General features: G+C 41.5%; 1 protein-coding gene across 1 annotated transcript in view; it reads right to left on the bottom strand.

The window, feature by feature from the left end:
- LOC310987720 (A disintegrin and metalloproteinase with thrombospondin motifs 20) overlaps positions 1 to 16,950 on the bottom strand; it is a 140,016-nt gene that overhangs the window by 92,517 nt on the left and 30,549 nt on the right. Inside the window, exon 4 of the mRNA XM_083974119.1 lies at positions 439 to 803. Coding sequence (XP_083830245.1) covers positions 439 to 803 — 365 coding nt within the window. The remainder of the gene's footprint in view (positions 1 to 438; positions 804 to 16,950) is intronic.

Below are 16,950 nucleotides of genomic sequence, written 5' to 3' on the forward strand. Positions count from 1 at the left end.
AAGTCATTCCATTGGTGAAGTTGGAGTTTATGTTGGATTATATTTTTTTTTTTAAACGGATCGATTTTCTAATATAGCCTAGCCTACATCACTCTTCTTTTCTTGCCCTCTCACAGCAGAGTCAGCCAAAGAGCAGCAACCCTTGTTGGAGCTGTTTGGAGCTTTTGGTGTCTCTTGCTCAAGAGCACTTCAGCGAAGAGTGGATGGCCCATTCACTAACACTACTACACCCCCTCCTGATGCCCAGACTGCACCGTGCAACAGCAGCATCACCCCCACAAGGCAGTCAGTGCGCTCTCCTCCTCTGTGACACAACTCCAATAACACTCAGACTGCATGTTTGATTGATTGAAATGGGAAGCAGCGTGCAGACACTGCCAACATCATCTGAACTTACAACATATTCAAGAGGTGGTTATACAGTAAGTCAGTACTCACAAGGCCAGTGCAGAGGCTGAAGACGGCGGGGTGCTCGCTCTTGGCGTTGACGTGTCCGCGGAAAAAGCAGTGGCGCATATCGGCCGGGTCCTGGAAGTAGCTGGAGTCCGTGCCGTTGCTCTGTTCCGCTCCCAAGTGTGTCACTGTGTAAGAGGGGGCGATGAAGCCGGAGTCCGCGCTCAGATTGAGATGAAAGCGTTCCCCGAATGCATCAATCCTGTAGTGAACCCGTAAACCCGACAGGTCGTCATTTAAACTTCTCCGTCTCCTTCTGAAGTGCAATGTGTGGGGGAATGATTCTCCGAAGTCATTCACACGGAGCGGGGTGATGATTTCATACGATGACAGCTGCTTGATGAAGCTCTCTGCACGGGGGAGAGAGGAGGAGAAGAAGATAAAGAAGAAAAGTCAGGGGGAAAAGTTGTGATTCACGGACAAATAAGCAGAAAAGCGTCAATGCATTCAAGTCAGCTGCAGACTGACAACCCCACTGAACACCATGCATCACTTTCCAACACCACAAACTACTGTTAAAACACCTCCAGCCTCTCTTATCACTCCCGCCGCCTTTACTCATAAATCAAAAACAAAACACTACCTTGTTTTGGATGCAATCGATATTGCAAAGTGTCCCGGACAAGTGCTGACAGATGACACATTAGTCCAACCAGCCAGATTGCAAACTGCATGATTTGCTCCGCTGAAGAAAACCTGCAGGCTGTCGTCTCCAAGGCACTAACCCTCCGTCTCTCCCGAGCGGCTCCCCAGCTCCCTCTCCCCTTTTCCCCGGCTTGTCAGCAGCAACAGGTCGTGGGATCCGTGGAGGCTCTCTGCAGTCTTGCAAAGTGCACTGGCCTCATCGCATTGCTAAACGTGCATCCACTACTACCCTCTATGAAGGCGAACTATTTATGACACATTCATTCCCCCCACTGACGAAAAAATTATTTAAAAAAAAAAATGCTGCCTAATGTAAACTGCAGTCTATACTGAAAGGAGGGATCAGTGCCAAGTCCGCTTTCCCCTTAGCCATCCCTAGAACACCCCTTGCACCCTAAGCACTCACCAACTGCGAAGCAACGCCCCTATAGCTCCTGAGCCAATAGTGAGTGCGCCTTCGACCACCACACATGGGGCAGGCTCCAGTGAAGCCGAGAAATCAACTCTGGTGTCAACCACTATGTGAAAATCACCCAAAGCAACGAAATCATCTGGAATTCAGGATTTAATCTTTTTTTTCTTTTTCTTTTTTTTTTACCTCAGCAATGATTATGATTGTGATTATTATTATTATAAAGTAAAATGTGACACAAAGACACCCAAACTATGCCAGAGTAACATAAGTGACCCAATTTCCTTATAGTAAAGTATTTTAATTTGAGCATTTAACAGCTGATTAGACTTTTTTTCCATACACTTATGATGCCTCTGATGTGATCATATAAAAGCCTTAGACCAGTGTTTTTCAACCTTGGGGTCGGGACCCCACGTGGGGTCGCCTGGAATTCAAATGGGGTCGCCTGAAACGTCTAGTAATTGATTTTAAAAAATTACTGATAAAAATATATTTCTTAACTAATTATTATTCTTTTAAAATTATGACTAAAAACACCACACACAATCTTAAACAACTGTATTCTATACTTTAACTTTCTTGAATAAATCAAGTTAAAATAAAATGCAGCATAAAAGTATCTTGATTGACGGATGTGGGGTCGCCAGAAATTTGTGATGTCAAAATGGGGTCACGAGCCAAAAAAGGTTGAGAATCACTGCCTTAGACTGTAGAGCTGGACTTGGATATTGGTTCGGTCTATATATCAGCTGCATGGATCAGGCCATGAGCCAACTTCTGAGTGATAATATCTGTATTGGCTGAATTGCAGCCCATAAGTAACCCCAGTTCAGATATAACAAAGATATAAGGTCAGTGAAAACCATGTCCCGGTTAAATAGTTCGTCCACCAGAGAGCACTGACAAGTGGTGCTGGGTATTCAGTAATGTGTTGGCACTAGACCGCCTGAGTGGAGCTGGAACATCTGAGTTCAGTCCCAGAGAGGAGAAAACTAATGAGAAAAATTCCACTGACATTTGTAACTAGATGAAAAAATGAAAATCCATCTTTGGAGCAGAATGTCTCACAACAGTGTCACCTGACTTTGCTCCATACTGTATGTTTAGATGTAAGGGCAGCCGTTTTTGTTGTTTGTTTTGAAAAATATTCATTGACAGATTCATGATTTTTATGTTTTTCAGCAACTTTGAGTCATCACTGTTTCACCTATAATCAGCTCAACAGGAGAGCCGAGTTCATATGCAGGACAAGGGGTCACTGTTAGCTCACATCTATGACAGCGATACAACCACAGAGTTATGAATACAGTTAGGAGAGACGGAGCCTTGGTGCTTTTGATGAATGAAATCAAGTAACAATGACATATTTTAGTGGAGACAGGTTTGTCTTAGAATTTGGATGATGAACTCCACATGATTCTTCATAATGACATAAACAATGTAAAATACCAGATGAGATATCTCATTGGGCTACATAATGATGTTTTCCTTTTGTTTTTTTTGTTTTTTTTTTGTTATTTATGAGTTGTGTCATTACATTCAGAATTTCAGTGATTAACTTAAAGTAATCACATGAAAACTCTGTTTAGAGGTTGTTTTTTTCCGCTGCCTTGCCAGGAGAGTGCGACAGGGAAATGATATTGTTAAGAGATGCTGGGTGTGTGAACCCTATGCACTCCCTGCAGATTGGAAATGTTTGTTTAAGTTATATGTGAATGTAACCCCATCAGATCAGCTATTTTTAACCCTCAGTACTGGCGTCAGAACGGAAAGCCCTCTTTTCCTAACACTTATCATAATCAGCCTTTATTGAAGCTGTCAGAGGTACTGGGTCAAGACTCTGAGCCATTGTTATTTCTGTTTATATTGTAAACAGATCAAGAGGAGTTGCACTATAATGAGGATCATAAAGGAGGGAGTTATTTGAGAACTGACGTACCGGAACTATACTATGTATAGGCGTATCTAACTCTTATGTTCTTGTGTGATAAAGTTTTGATATCGGCTTCATAAGAGTGTATGATTGTAGTCTGAATTTAATACTGTTGAAAAGACTTAGTTACATAGCAACTCATGGGAAAATATTAGGCACTCGAAGCACAAAATAATTAGCACGCAGGGCATTATCAACCATTCTTCACTGTCATCCACTTCCTTGGCCATGATGTGGTCAGCTTCTCGTTAATCATTTGGGCACGTAAAGTCTAACACAAAGTTGATGGACGTGTGAAAGGAGTCTTGTTTTTCATGTCCTTTGAAGACTAATGTCACAGCATTGTGAGTAATTAGACTCGGTGGGCTCACCGGAAACACTTTTGGCTCCTGTAAGCTCTTTCTTAGACACAAAACATCTAGTCTCCAAGTCATGGCTATTACTTTTTAAAGGTCTCTCTCTCACTCCTCTTTCTCCCACTGAACCTCGTGGTTTCATGGACACGTTTCAGCTAAAAAAAATCACAGTGTGGTCACTGGTAGACCAACTGGTTTACCACTTCAATTCTTATTCTGGTTTAGCATCATATCAGACATGGTCCTGGCATCACTGCAAATATGCTCTGCTGGAGTTTCCCCTTCGCTCGGATTTTGTTTCTTTTTATATTTTACGCGTCAGTTTGTGTCTTGGAGTAATTCTTATGTGGACAGACCAATTGATTCCAGAGTTTTCATCGCAATGCTCGATTAAAGTTTCTAATACAGGAAATTAAGCTGCAACAAATGGGAAAATGAAAAGCACATCTGGGAACAGTTCAAATGAATATAACACAACAAGATTCACACATTCCATTTTCTTATCGTCAATAACATGCATGAAAGGATGGACAGAACCACTCTGAATGCACCGTGGCGTGGTCTCAGTGTAGAAGTCAGGCTGGCTAAGCTGCATCTGCATTTCAGAGCTCCTGAGATGAAGTCATTGTTATTTTGGGGCAAAATCTCTCTACTGTACTGTAAGTCGTCTGATGCCTCCCTGATGTGTTATTCATCCAGTCTCCGAGCCTCCTGTGAGGCTATTCATTCCACTCAAACCACTGTCACTGGTTCTTTCATCGTTAAGATCCAAGAGTGACAATGTTCAAAAAGACATGAATTTGAATTTGACGAACATAAGCAAAGTCGTGAGGAGAAGCCACATTTACACAGAGCTTCAGTTGTGACGGCGATAAAAGCTGTGTTTAAAGAAAGGAAACGTTTCTCTGGTGACAGTCGGGACTACAAAATGTCACTTTAAAAGAATTTGTAAGTTTTGCTATTGCTACATAGCCGACATGTTTATTCACCAGTCTAGAATAGTTCAGCACTTTCCTCAGAAGAGCTTTCCCCAGTGGTGGAAAGCAAACTCGTGTTTTGCTTCCACTGCTTCTTTTCTAATACTGACAACAGCCTGCTCTGCTAGCTCCAGAGCGATAAGATTTTCTGATATGAGTCACTGTAGTATCCAGGCTGGCTGGAACAAGCTTTCATGCTAATGTTGGCTATGTAGCAATAGCAAAATGTACAAATAGCTCCTTTCTGTTTTATGGAAGAGGGAGTTAAGGCAAAAGGATTCTAAAAAGTTTTTTAATGAAAAATAATAATGGTTCCCAGATGTGGAACCTTTTTAAGGCTGCAGACCTACGTAATGGACCTTGGCATAGCTACAGGTGCCAAGGCCTCTGGCTATCACTTTAGCTTCACTTCACCCAACCAGCCGCAAACTAGCTCTTACCACCTACAGCACATTTTGAAGTTAGGAAAATGACTGGATAGCTTATTTAGGAGTGAGTGTGGCTACCCACATACTCATTATGCTCCACAGATGCCACGGTTAATGAATGAAACATCCCCAATTTCTGCCAGATGTAGGCTACAGAGTCATGAGTCAGTTTCAGCCCTAGGCCTCTATACATCATGGAATCCTCAAATTTGGAGCGTGCTCCCACTGCTAAAGGCCCAATCCATCTTGGTCGTGTGGATTAATGGTTAAAAAGAGCACTGATATTTACCAGCCCCCATTAAGCCAGTGACATATGCATTTCTTATATATCTCAAACAAAATGCAGCAGGAAGTTACCCCCTCAGTAGCCCCTAATTGTGGACATAATGAGGCCATTGCTTCACAGATCAAATGACAAAGTATTAATAACAAAGTGCTGGTCAGGGGTTTGTGGGTTTCCACAAATTATCTCATTGTCTTAAATAAGCAATAATACATCCTGGACAGGCCCTCATCTGTTCTTGGCCCTTGGCCACAGTTGACCCCATTAGGTCAGGGGAAAGGGGAGAACTAATGACTGAGGACCTGGTTCATTCTCACTGTTAAGCAGTAATCTAAGTAATTAGCATACAAAAACAAAGAGATGATACATTGTGGCATTTATAGTACTCTCATCCTGCTTCACCTGAGTTGTAGTTTCCACTTTCTATTAATTTTGCGCCTCATCATTTGAGATTAGAGTAGCAGCTGCATGTCTGTTTTACTTGCTAGCACATCAATAACTGTTTAAAAGAGTTGAACTCCAGCAGCGTGTGCATGTGAAAAAAAAATGTGGCAAAGGTTTGTCCCCTTATGGGAGCAATCAATTGTGGTGAACCAGACATCAGAGGAAATCATGCATGGTACATTTGATTTTATGGGTTTTGATGGTTTGTGGTGCTGACCAGAAGGTATAATGACATGTCTAGCCTAATTCTCCTTAATAATTTTTATTGCGCACAAGTGTCGCACATTTCTCACATTTTTATTTCCCTTTTTAGTTAAGTCAGTGTTTGTACAATAAAATATTAGTTTTATTTGTCATTCTCTTTAATGTTCTCTTGTTTGATCTTACTCCATCAGTCATTAAAGCAGAAGTGAGTGATATATTTGTGTTAATATAAGTCTTAAATAGTTATATCTTCCGACAGCAATCACTTACATAGAGTGTTTGGACTGAAACACGGGTCTCTCAGTCCCTCTGCTCTGCTCTGAGCCGAAGAGAAAACATTTATCGTATCCTACAGTTTTTATCCAATGAGGAGAGAGAACGGCATGCAGGGCTGTGTGTGCAGCCAAGGAACGCCGTGAATGTGGTGACGTAGCGACGAGGACTGTTATGGTGCGTTCAAGGAAACTCGTATTTTTCCGTCCGTGAAGTGGTACCAGTTCGATCTGGTACGAGTTCACCGGTCGGAAGTTACGAGTGGCCGTTATAGTGACTTTCACCGGTAAAACAGGTCGGAAAAACACGAGTGGGTTGCCTGGAACGCTACAAAGTCGTAAGTTGTGACTTGAAGCTGTAATTTACGATTTCAAAAGCCTGCCTGGAACGCAGCATTAGCGAAAACGACCGGATCACTCACTTCTGCTTTAACTCAGTGCTTTGTTTTGACACTGATTATGCTTATTGCTAAGTTGATATTAGTTGGCTATTTTAATTCAGCGTGATACAACAGTATGGCTTGACAGATTTGACTTAAATACAGTGGCTGTCATATTTGCATCGAGCTAAAACCAAATTACTATGTCATCATATGAGCATATCATATTACACTGAATCAACATCAGAAAATGAATACTGGAGATTCCTGATTTCCAAGAATTTATGTACAAAGCATCATTCACTTGGTCCTACTGTGCACTAACTAAATGCAGCAGTGGAAGCTCTTCCACTGACATGTCAGGTGATTTATCATCCAGGGTTCGAATCCCCCCCCCCTCTTAACCCCGCCCTCTCATACCCCGAACCTGAGTAAAGCACAGGCCTGAGAGCTCAAACAGCTCCGGAGTCACTCTCCCTCTTACGGTTCAATGGGTTTGAACTCCCCCAGTCATAACAGTGATCTATACCTCCTGATATACATCAGGGCCTTGTCTTTGCCAACCACTCCTCAAAGTGTCGCAACCTCTGCTTTCCTCGATGCATATTTGCACGTGTAAGAGGTCTCCAGTGCACAGACTGTAATGTGACCACTCCTCCCTGAAGGGTTCACCAAAAAACTGCAACACATCACAGCGTGCTGTTGTAGTTGCGGTTGACAACAAATTTCGTCATGACAATTCGCAGATCTTGGGAAACAAGGAAATACGTCGCCTTAGCATAAAACAGGAGTGTTGCAACAAGATAAATACTGGTGCTGACCTCCTGATGTACATGAATCTGCATGGTGCAATGATTTTGAATCCTCAGAGCGTAAATAAAAAAGTCCCTGGGGTGTAGACGGGAGGTTACTGTGTCACCGGAGGAGTTACCATAACATACTGCCCCCCCCCCCCCCCCCCCGTCTCTGTCGTATCTCTGCTCCCACCCTCTCCCCCTCTCTGACCGTTCAGGTGCTTCTCATGGTGCAGTGATCAAGGAGCTCGGCCACCTGAGACTTGTGTTGGCTTGCTCTGCAGATTAAGCCCCCCCTCATCCCCAAAGAGGCTTCCACCCCCCCATTGCCAAAACGAAGCTTCATAAGCTGCTGAATTCCAAGTGCCCTTTAAACACAGTGGTCTGTCAACCTCTTTCCTGCTCCCATTGAGTGAGGCATTGTCTGTCTCGGCCCTGCAGGCAGCTGTAAAACAATGTTAAAGCGGCGCTCTCTCACCACTCTGCTGAGTACTGTCTCGCTGACGAATCATCATATTATGGCAGGATAACAGAATGAGATTGACGGAAAAGAAAGAGATTCCCGTTTGCTGAAAGAAATGAAAGAACCAGGTTTCCAGTTTTACATTGTGACGACTGTGTTCAAGACAGATGTGTAAATAAAGGATGAGATCACGCTGCTTTCACTGATCCTATATTTTGACCTCCTCTTTTCATGGCAGGGTCCATGTTTTTTTGTTTTTTTATACTGCTGAGGTTATTTCACCACAGGAAAAAACAAGAAAATTGATACATGTACAACAATACTAGAAATTTGTGGGTCTACACTTTCTTAATTTGTTCTTTCCTGACTCTAAATTGGACGCTGAGAGACACAAACTGATAACTGCAACAGAGCAAACGGAAACAGCAGAGTGAAGTCATAATTCTTCAAGAGTTAATCCCGACAAGAGGCCTCCTGGGACACTAAGGGCAATAATATGTAAGTCATTAAAGTCATTAGGCCTACTATTTTCTCTGACCAAATCAAACTCTGATAGAGAATGTTAGCACAATTTCCAAAACAGATGTGTAAAACTAGATCATATATTTACTCAAAGTGCTCTCTAAAGCTAACTTCAGACTTCATCCAGACACAACTCATGCTCAGTATTTAGATTCAACTATCTATGAATATTATACACTATTTTAATAACAGACTCTGTTGGAGTTTCTCACCACCACAGAGGTGTTAAATGACCTCTTTTCTGTTCTTGGTCTGTGTCTTTTTGCAGACCAGATTTTTACCATATGTGAGCTCAGTCACTAAATAGTTTTCACCTTAGAGGCAACAGCCCGATTCCAAATATGCAGAACATTTCAAACTCCCTCATCTGTAGTTTGTGACCACTCAGCTGATCCCCTCCAGGTCCAAACACTTACTTGGCTCTGTAACTGTATACATTTCCACTGCTAATAAGGACCGTAGGGACACCGAGACGTGGGGAAAAAGGGGGCTGCGTGTGTGTGTGTTTTGGGATAGACGAGGGGTGTCATAAAGACCAAAATTAATGCATCACATGATGGTATCAATTACTCTAAAATGGGGAGACAAATCATACAGTCAAGCGAAGTGAGATCATGTTTAATGCTGAAAATGACTTTAAAAAGACCAGTCACCATGGTGGGGATGGGGGGTCATAAACTGGAATAAGAAATCACGCTCATAAATGTTACACAGAGAAGACGATGGTCTAAAGAGAAGGTATGCAAGTGTTTCACGCCCAGGACATATCCACAGGGACCCCACTCACACATGATGCCTGCTACGCAAGTCATGTGACCATGTGTGAGCGCTTAGGTTTATGAGGAGTGTATTGACTTTCTACAGTTGTCTGCAGGCAATCACGCATCCATCCCCAGGACAGAATTAGTGGGTGCTGATTTCTACTGATGTTTTTCTCACATTCCTCCCAAGTAGTTGTTAATTTCTCTTTTGTTTCTCTCCAGCAAATGGAAATAGTTTTTTTATCCAATATTGTTATTATTACAGTATTATAACCTTTATTTAAAAAGGTTTGTCCCATTGAGATCCAAAATCTCTTTTGCAAGAGAGACCTGCATGGCCAAGAATGGCAGCACATAAAGTTTCTAATACATAGTCACATTAATCATAGACAACAAAAAAACAAATGGAAGACAACAATTGCATTTTTCAAGATTAGTTAAAAGAATTTACAAGATTAGTCTAAAAATAAAACATTTGCACTCAAATAAAACATTTGCATTCCTGAAACCTGGATGTAATGGAATTTATCATTCATTCATAGATAGATAGATAGATAGATAGATAGATAGATAGATAGATAGATAGATAGATAGATAGATAGATAGATAGATAGATAGATAGATAGATAGATAGATAGATAGATAGATAGATAGATAGATAGATAGATAGATAGATAGATAGATAGATAGATAGATAGATAGATAAAAATTGAGGTTCCAGCAGCAGCACAGCACCGACCATACATTTAAAAAAGCACAGATCAATATAAAAATATAAAGTGCATTTTAGGGGTAAAAGAACAGTAATAAATACTAAGTATATTAATCTTCCCCATCCCCATCATGGACTTGAATACATTCAGAGATACCAGACTTTGGAGTTTGAGCTCTGACTGCAAAATATGTGATTCTTCACACAGCATGCCGACACAAATAAGCTTTTCAGTTTGCGCGGTCCTTATCATCAGGCAGGTTGACAAGAGGAAACATTTTGACATCAGATGCCAGCACTTACTGCAGGACAGACATCAATCCACCTGATACGTTTGCAGACCGTGACTGAAAGCTACAAAACTCACCAGCACTCACCACACTTTACTCAAAAGTATACGACCAGGAGGCAAAATGCTGACCACTTCATTTTGCAAGGCCTTGCATTTTTTTGTGTGTCGCATATAGTATAGTGGACTAGACTGATGCAGTGGTGATAAGTGACAGAGGCCATGCCAGAGACAGCTGCCCAGTGTTTGGGATATTAACAGCTGTGAACTTTAAGCGAGCAGTGACTCATGAGATTTAATGACAGTCCAGCAGGGGGTCCTTGGATCTTTCTTCTGCTCTACTTATAGTATACACATAACATCCTGGAGACGGGGCCATGTGCGTGAAGTCATGGGTAAAGATGGCTCTGGTCCCAACTTGTGTGTTGGGTTTTTATAGTAACACTAAATAGCCTGTCACATACACAACGACCACGCCTGTTATTGGGCCGGTGATTCCCACTGTCTGTCTTTTTATTGTTTCGCAAATTTCTGTCTTGGCTGCATTTGAATTGCCTTTTAGCCTTTGCTTTGCCTTCCAACAAAAACATGTGCTTTCTTTTTGTAGAAACATGAAATATAAGGAGATACAATTTGAAATTCAGTTACTAGTCTGGGCATCACTTGGACACTTGTGGATAAATCATTTGTTTACTCACAAGTTTGATCTGGAATTTGTCTATGGTGCAGATGCAGAGCTTGTTGCAGGAGCAGGAGCTGCTCAAATTGATCATGGCTAAACTGATATGGTCAGCATATGGAACATCCCATTTTTATTGCATACATTGATTTTCTTGTTATTGTAATTAACAATATTTATGTGAAATAATTTATATGTTAGTAACCACTGTATACATCCCTTACTGTTTGGGAAATTGGTATATTGACTGTCTATTTAAGTATGCAGTCAAGCCTAGCAAACAGCTTAGCTTATTGAAAGTGGGTGAGACAGTTTGACTGTAAAGGTTCCTGATTGACATATATGTTTAAAGGAATAGTTCACCAAAGTCATTATTGACTCATCCTCATGCTGATGAATACTCGGAGTAGAAAAAGTGCATCTGGAGACCCGGGAGGGGGGTTCGTAGTCCAACGAAATCCAGTCAATAACGTCCGACACAAAAAGTACATAAAAGTACACAAAAACCTTGTAATATTCCTCCGTACTGCTCGCAATCCAAGTGTCCTGAAGGGATATAGTCCAGAGTTTACTCGAAACGACGTCATTTAGGACATTATTACAGCCTCAACAGTCCTGTATTGCGCTCTGATGTTCACACACATGAACGTGAGAGCACGACTATATCCCTTTGAGGAATAAAACACTACTCCGGAGTATTCATCAGCATGAGGGTGAGTCACTAATGACTGAATTTAATTTTTTGGTTAGCTATTCCTGTTGTTTAATGTAACTTAAGTAACAAAAACACATTATTGTTAATGTAAAGATTGATGAAATTATGCACTGCATGTTAATTAGTTAGCATTAGCGGAGTACAATTAATCCTTCTAGACAACCAGGCTGGATGTTTTCTCCCTGTTCCTCCCATGCAGCTCTCGCTCCGTACAAATGAGAGCGGTATCGATCTTCTCATCTAACTCTTGAAAAGTATATACAGTGAGTGTGTTTTCTCAACATGCAGCCTTGCCTTGGCCCTCCCCTGCACTCTTGTTTCTCAGACTAAATACAGATATGTTCAAACATGCTAGTGCCTTCTCTCAGTCCACCAACCTCTCATTTCGGTTTCCACAGGTCAGGGTTAACAGGTGATGTTTGGATATCTTAGAGCTCAGGGGGAAATTACTTTACTCCATTTGCTTCCTACTTGATGGCTTCATGCCCCGCGATGACATTCATTCTGTTTATAAACACAAAACACACACAAACATACACACACACACACACACACACACACACACACACACACACACACACACACACACACACACACACACACACACACACACACACACACACACACACACACACACACACACACACACACACACACACACACACACACACACACACACACACACACACACACACACACACACACACACACACACACACACCCTTAAATTTCCTGTCCCCCTGTCCCATTAGCACTGTTATGTGGTTTGGCATCAATAAGCCTGTGGCAAGGGTCAGTTTTCACTCCAGCGCTTCAGAGCCAAATTAAGTTTCCATACACAATATTCCCAAGGTTTTTAATCTAACTGACCTTTGCATTTGTCCATACGTGTTCGGACATGTTATTGCACCTAACAATTGGCCGACATTTTCCATGGTTTTGAAAAGAAGAGGAGAAATTAGAGGATAAACTAATTAATCCCCATGGACCACATGGCAGGACAACTGCTGCACTATTTGTGACCAGTAACCAAAATAACAGCGAGGTCACATGGGGAAGACATAGATAACACCATCCAATGAGAGTGTGATGAGAGAGACACACACAGAGGATGAGCTTCACTTGACTGCTCTCTACGTACGTTGTTGATTCCTGAAAATACTTGACGCATGGACACTGTATGTTCCTGTATTGTGCTGGATTTCTCAGTATGGTGGGAGCAATAACAGAATATAGCATTAGTATTAGGCTACTGACCACTGATTCAAATCTTACATTTCAACCTATAGGCTCTTTCTCCTAGGCCTTTACCCAGAGGGACATAGTGTCATTAAATTTTCTTTTATAAACATGTGTTCTCAAGCAAAAATGACAATAGCCTTATAATGGCAAAACATGGGTAAATCTGCTATCTTCTTGTGGTTTAGAGCCAACTTCTTGTTTATCTCTAGAGAAAATGTCTTAGGTATTTCAGAAAGTGTGGGGTCGATTAATCAATTACATGAAGGGCAATGATTTTCTCTGGACTGTATGATGATATATTTTCTGTGGACTCATGATTATGAGCCTTCATTGGGGAGGCCCTTTGGCCACCATGTTTTTGTATAATTCTGTTGGTACTGTTGTATGGACCATGTGTGCCAAAAAAAAAATTGGCCCTGATGCTGTATGTGTACACTTTGTGTCATTTTGGGTGTTTGTGTTGTTGTTGTTATCTGTTCTTGTATGTCTTTTTATAAAATGAAAATGTAATAAAGAGATTGTTAAATAAATCTTGCATTTCACTTTTCATCTTCTCACATTTCTTTGGCATGGTGTGTAGACTACAGACAGGTATGTCTGTACACACTGGGAGGAAAAGCAGGTCGCCAGCTTAGGTTAGCAAGCGTGTTCTGAGTACAGAGGGTGTTAAGGGTCAGGTCAGAAGAAGTGCTGTTAATCAAAATGTTTGAAGTCTGTATATCTTTTAAATTGCACGTTGTCTCTAAAGATACGTCAAACAGAAAATTGTTGTGTGTTGTCAACGTAAGTGTTGTGTTGCTACAGGGATGGTCTGGCCATCAAAAATCGATGTACATGTAAAAGAACATGTTTGTTTAGGACAAGATCCACCAAAAATCAAAAGATCCTACATTTTAAATGTACATTTTATAATTTTTTTATAGAAAAAATGTAAATGGAAAAATTCAGGTCCAACTGAAATTGCAATTGCACATCACAATCGCAATATCAGCCCACAAAATCACAATATAGTATAAACTACAATCAAGTCAAACATTGCTCAGTAGCATCTTTGAGATTCTGGGGGACCGGAAGAATTCCCCCACGATCGAGAGGTGGCGAGCTCATTAGAAAGTCCCTGCAGAGGGAAGCCTTTTGGATTTTTACACTCAACACCATTGAGCCTTATGGTCTCAACAAAGAAATTAACTTGTCTTGTTTTTTTATAACTGGTGCCTCATACGTGGCTGCTAACTGCCTGTATATTATTTTGTCTTTTGTTTCTACATTGTATTGTATTTGTAACATTTGCATTAGGCTGTCATTGTAATTGTGCTGTGAGGTGTCACATGAGCTGTTTTCGATGACATGGCTCTCCTGCTCCTCCCCTATTTAAAGCTGTCATTCATAAAAATGCTCTGTTTGCTTGAAGAAGACTTTATCAAAACATTAGCAACCGCACCCAAATAAATCGCCAAAATTGACCATGTGCTCCATCTTTACCTGCCTATTGTATCTTCTGCATATTATGCAGCCCTACTTAGAATATGATGTAGAGACCAAATTCCACACTGAGATGTAGTGCTGACCTACCTACCTACCTACACCTCTGTGACAAAACACCTGCCCAAATACTGCACAATGAGCAGCATCCTAACACCAAACAGCACCATCACCCTGCTGTCTACCACAGCACGCCTGTCAAAGTCATGTTTGAAATACTGGAGAAATGTTTCAACCTGTAATAAATACCAATAGACTGTTTCAATTGGAGGCACACGTTTGACGAAGCTCCTCACTGGAAAACAGCTGTCTGACAGTCTGAAGCTGATCTTCCTCACCAGCCTCAGAATCTTCACTAACTAAATGTATCTTGAAGATAAATAACCAAAGATTTAAATGCATAACATTGTCAGATGTAGTTTGTCATGAATCAAAGTCTGAGCATTTTGGCAAAATTAAGTTAGTTAGTTAAGTTGGTTAGCTTTTGATGCAGCTTGAACAGCTTGAATATAATGCCATTGATGTTTCTTGGGGTTATTGGGTAACTAAAGCTTTTCAACAACAGATACCCTTGGCCCAGGTGACCCAGTTGGGAAGATCAGACCCTGGGTCAAGTAGCTTGTGTTGTATGACTGTCCTGCCACAGATCCTGATCCACAGGCACCTTGATGCCTTCTGTGCAGCCTCCATGGTTTCCTTGGTGGCTCTTCCCCTATTCCCATTAACTTCAGTGAACTGGTGACCCAATCACCTGTAAAGCTTCTGCATCCAACCTTGATGGGGTCCCCCAACCCTTGTTTCAGCATTCCACTTCCTGATAATGTCTCCCTTCCTCTCAAAAACACCCACCATCCTTTTTTGCTATCTGACCTTGGATACTGCTGTATCCTCATTCCAGTCTTGACTAAACTGATGAACTGCCTCTTTGTCTGCTGTGTGAGATCCCTGAGCCGATAACATCAGATATGACCGTCAGTACTTGGATGAAGCAGCAGTGGTACTGTACTGTAGCATCCCTGTCCCAGAGCTTGAGCTCCGGATATGCTCCAGTGATTCTCTTCCCTGCTAAACCCATAGGGGAAAAGAATGGATAAACTGGGGAGGATATTGTAAACGGATTGGACCAGAGACTTCATCCATTGTGGCTGAGACCTCCAAAGTTCTGTTCTTTAGCTTGTTCCCATTGAGTCCAAACACGCTACTGGAGCAAGTTCCTCTGCCCCACCTCAGGCTTCTTTCTAAGCTTGCAAAACATAGCTGCTCAGTGACTACAGCACAACCAAAATCTAAGATAAATTGAATCAGGTACAGATTAAGCACCAGCTAAAGAAGCTTTAATTTTTCAAACACGTAATCACTTATGACTGAATTACATTAAGCAGCATCTCCTTCGGTGAAGAAAGGAAAAGGAAGAGCATTAACTTTTCAAAAGCTCTACAGTATATGACGATCAGGATTATTGGAGGTCGCCCGCTGTACATGAGGCATGGCAGATCATTTGTAGGCTTTAACAGTGTCAGTCTGTCTAAAGCAGGGCTCATCCTTTTACACACCCCCTGAGCTCACTGCTATTCTACATTGTCACAAAGGATCCCTGTGCTTTTTTTCGCCTCATTTCACTCCCCTACAGCAGGATTAGGGCCTTGTAGCACAAAGATGTTGTGCACACATACACAAATGCATACACACACTTTTTTTGTCTCCTGTCTTAGCGAAGACCAGATATATATGTATTCTTTTCCCACTATTTTATTTTAAGCCTTTGAACATTAAAAAAATTCAACCAACACATCTATATGTGTTTTTCATGTAAGAAAGTTTGAGCTGTTCCTTTACCCCCAAGGTCTCCTCCTCTTACTTTTGTTGTGAGAGGATCTGGTCCTTACAAAGACATACACACACATACACTCACACACACTGAAAAAAACAACACACTGTGTTCACTCTCTGCTCGATCTGACTCTGTCAAAGGAGAGTTTCGGTGTGCCAAGGTGTCTCTTGATGAAGGCCTGGTTCTCCTACAGAGAAAGATGGCAGGTCTCAGAGGGCCCAGAGAACAGCCATAGATAACCTGGCTTCAGAGATACTAAGACGTCTAAAATTAGTGTTGTCAGAATGCTCCACGATAAGAAAGCTTGAGATTTCACACTGCACACCGGTGGTCACTTAGCTGTTGTAGTTGCACTGTGCTGAGTACAGTGACTGATAACTAATATGTGTGTGAGCACTAGCATGTATAAACCAATGTGAACAATCACGGTCCTCCATGAGGGTCTGAGGGACCATAGAGATAATTCAAACTTAAAGTGAAACTAAGCAGAAATAGTCCATAGAGTTCACTCACACTGATGCACACCAGTGAAATCATGCACAAAACAATTGAATCATATACACCAGTGAAACCTTGTGGAGATATGGTGCATGCACCAGGCACACAGAAGAAAAAATGCTCTCAGGAAAGGACACTGAAAAAATACACTGCTGCATTTTCCAAAATAATG

The sequence above is a fragment of the Trachurus trachurus genome (assembly GCF_905171665.1).
Source record: "Trachurus trachurus genome assembly, chromosome: 6".
Classification (NCBI taxonomy): domain Eukaryota; kingdom Metazoa; phylum Chordata; class Actinopteri; order Carangiformes; family Carangidae; genus Trachurus; species Trachurus trachurus.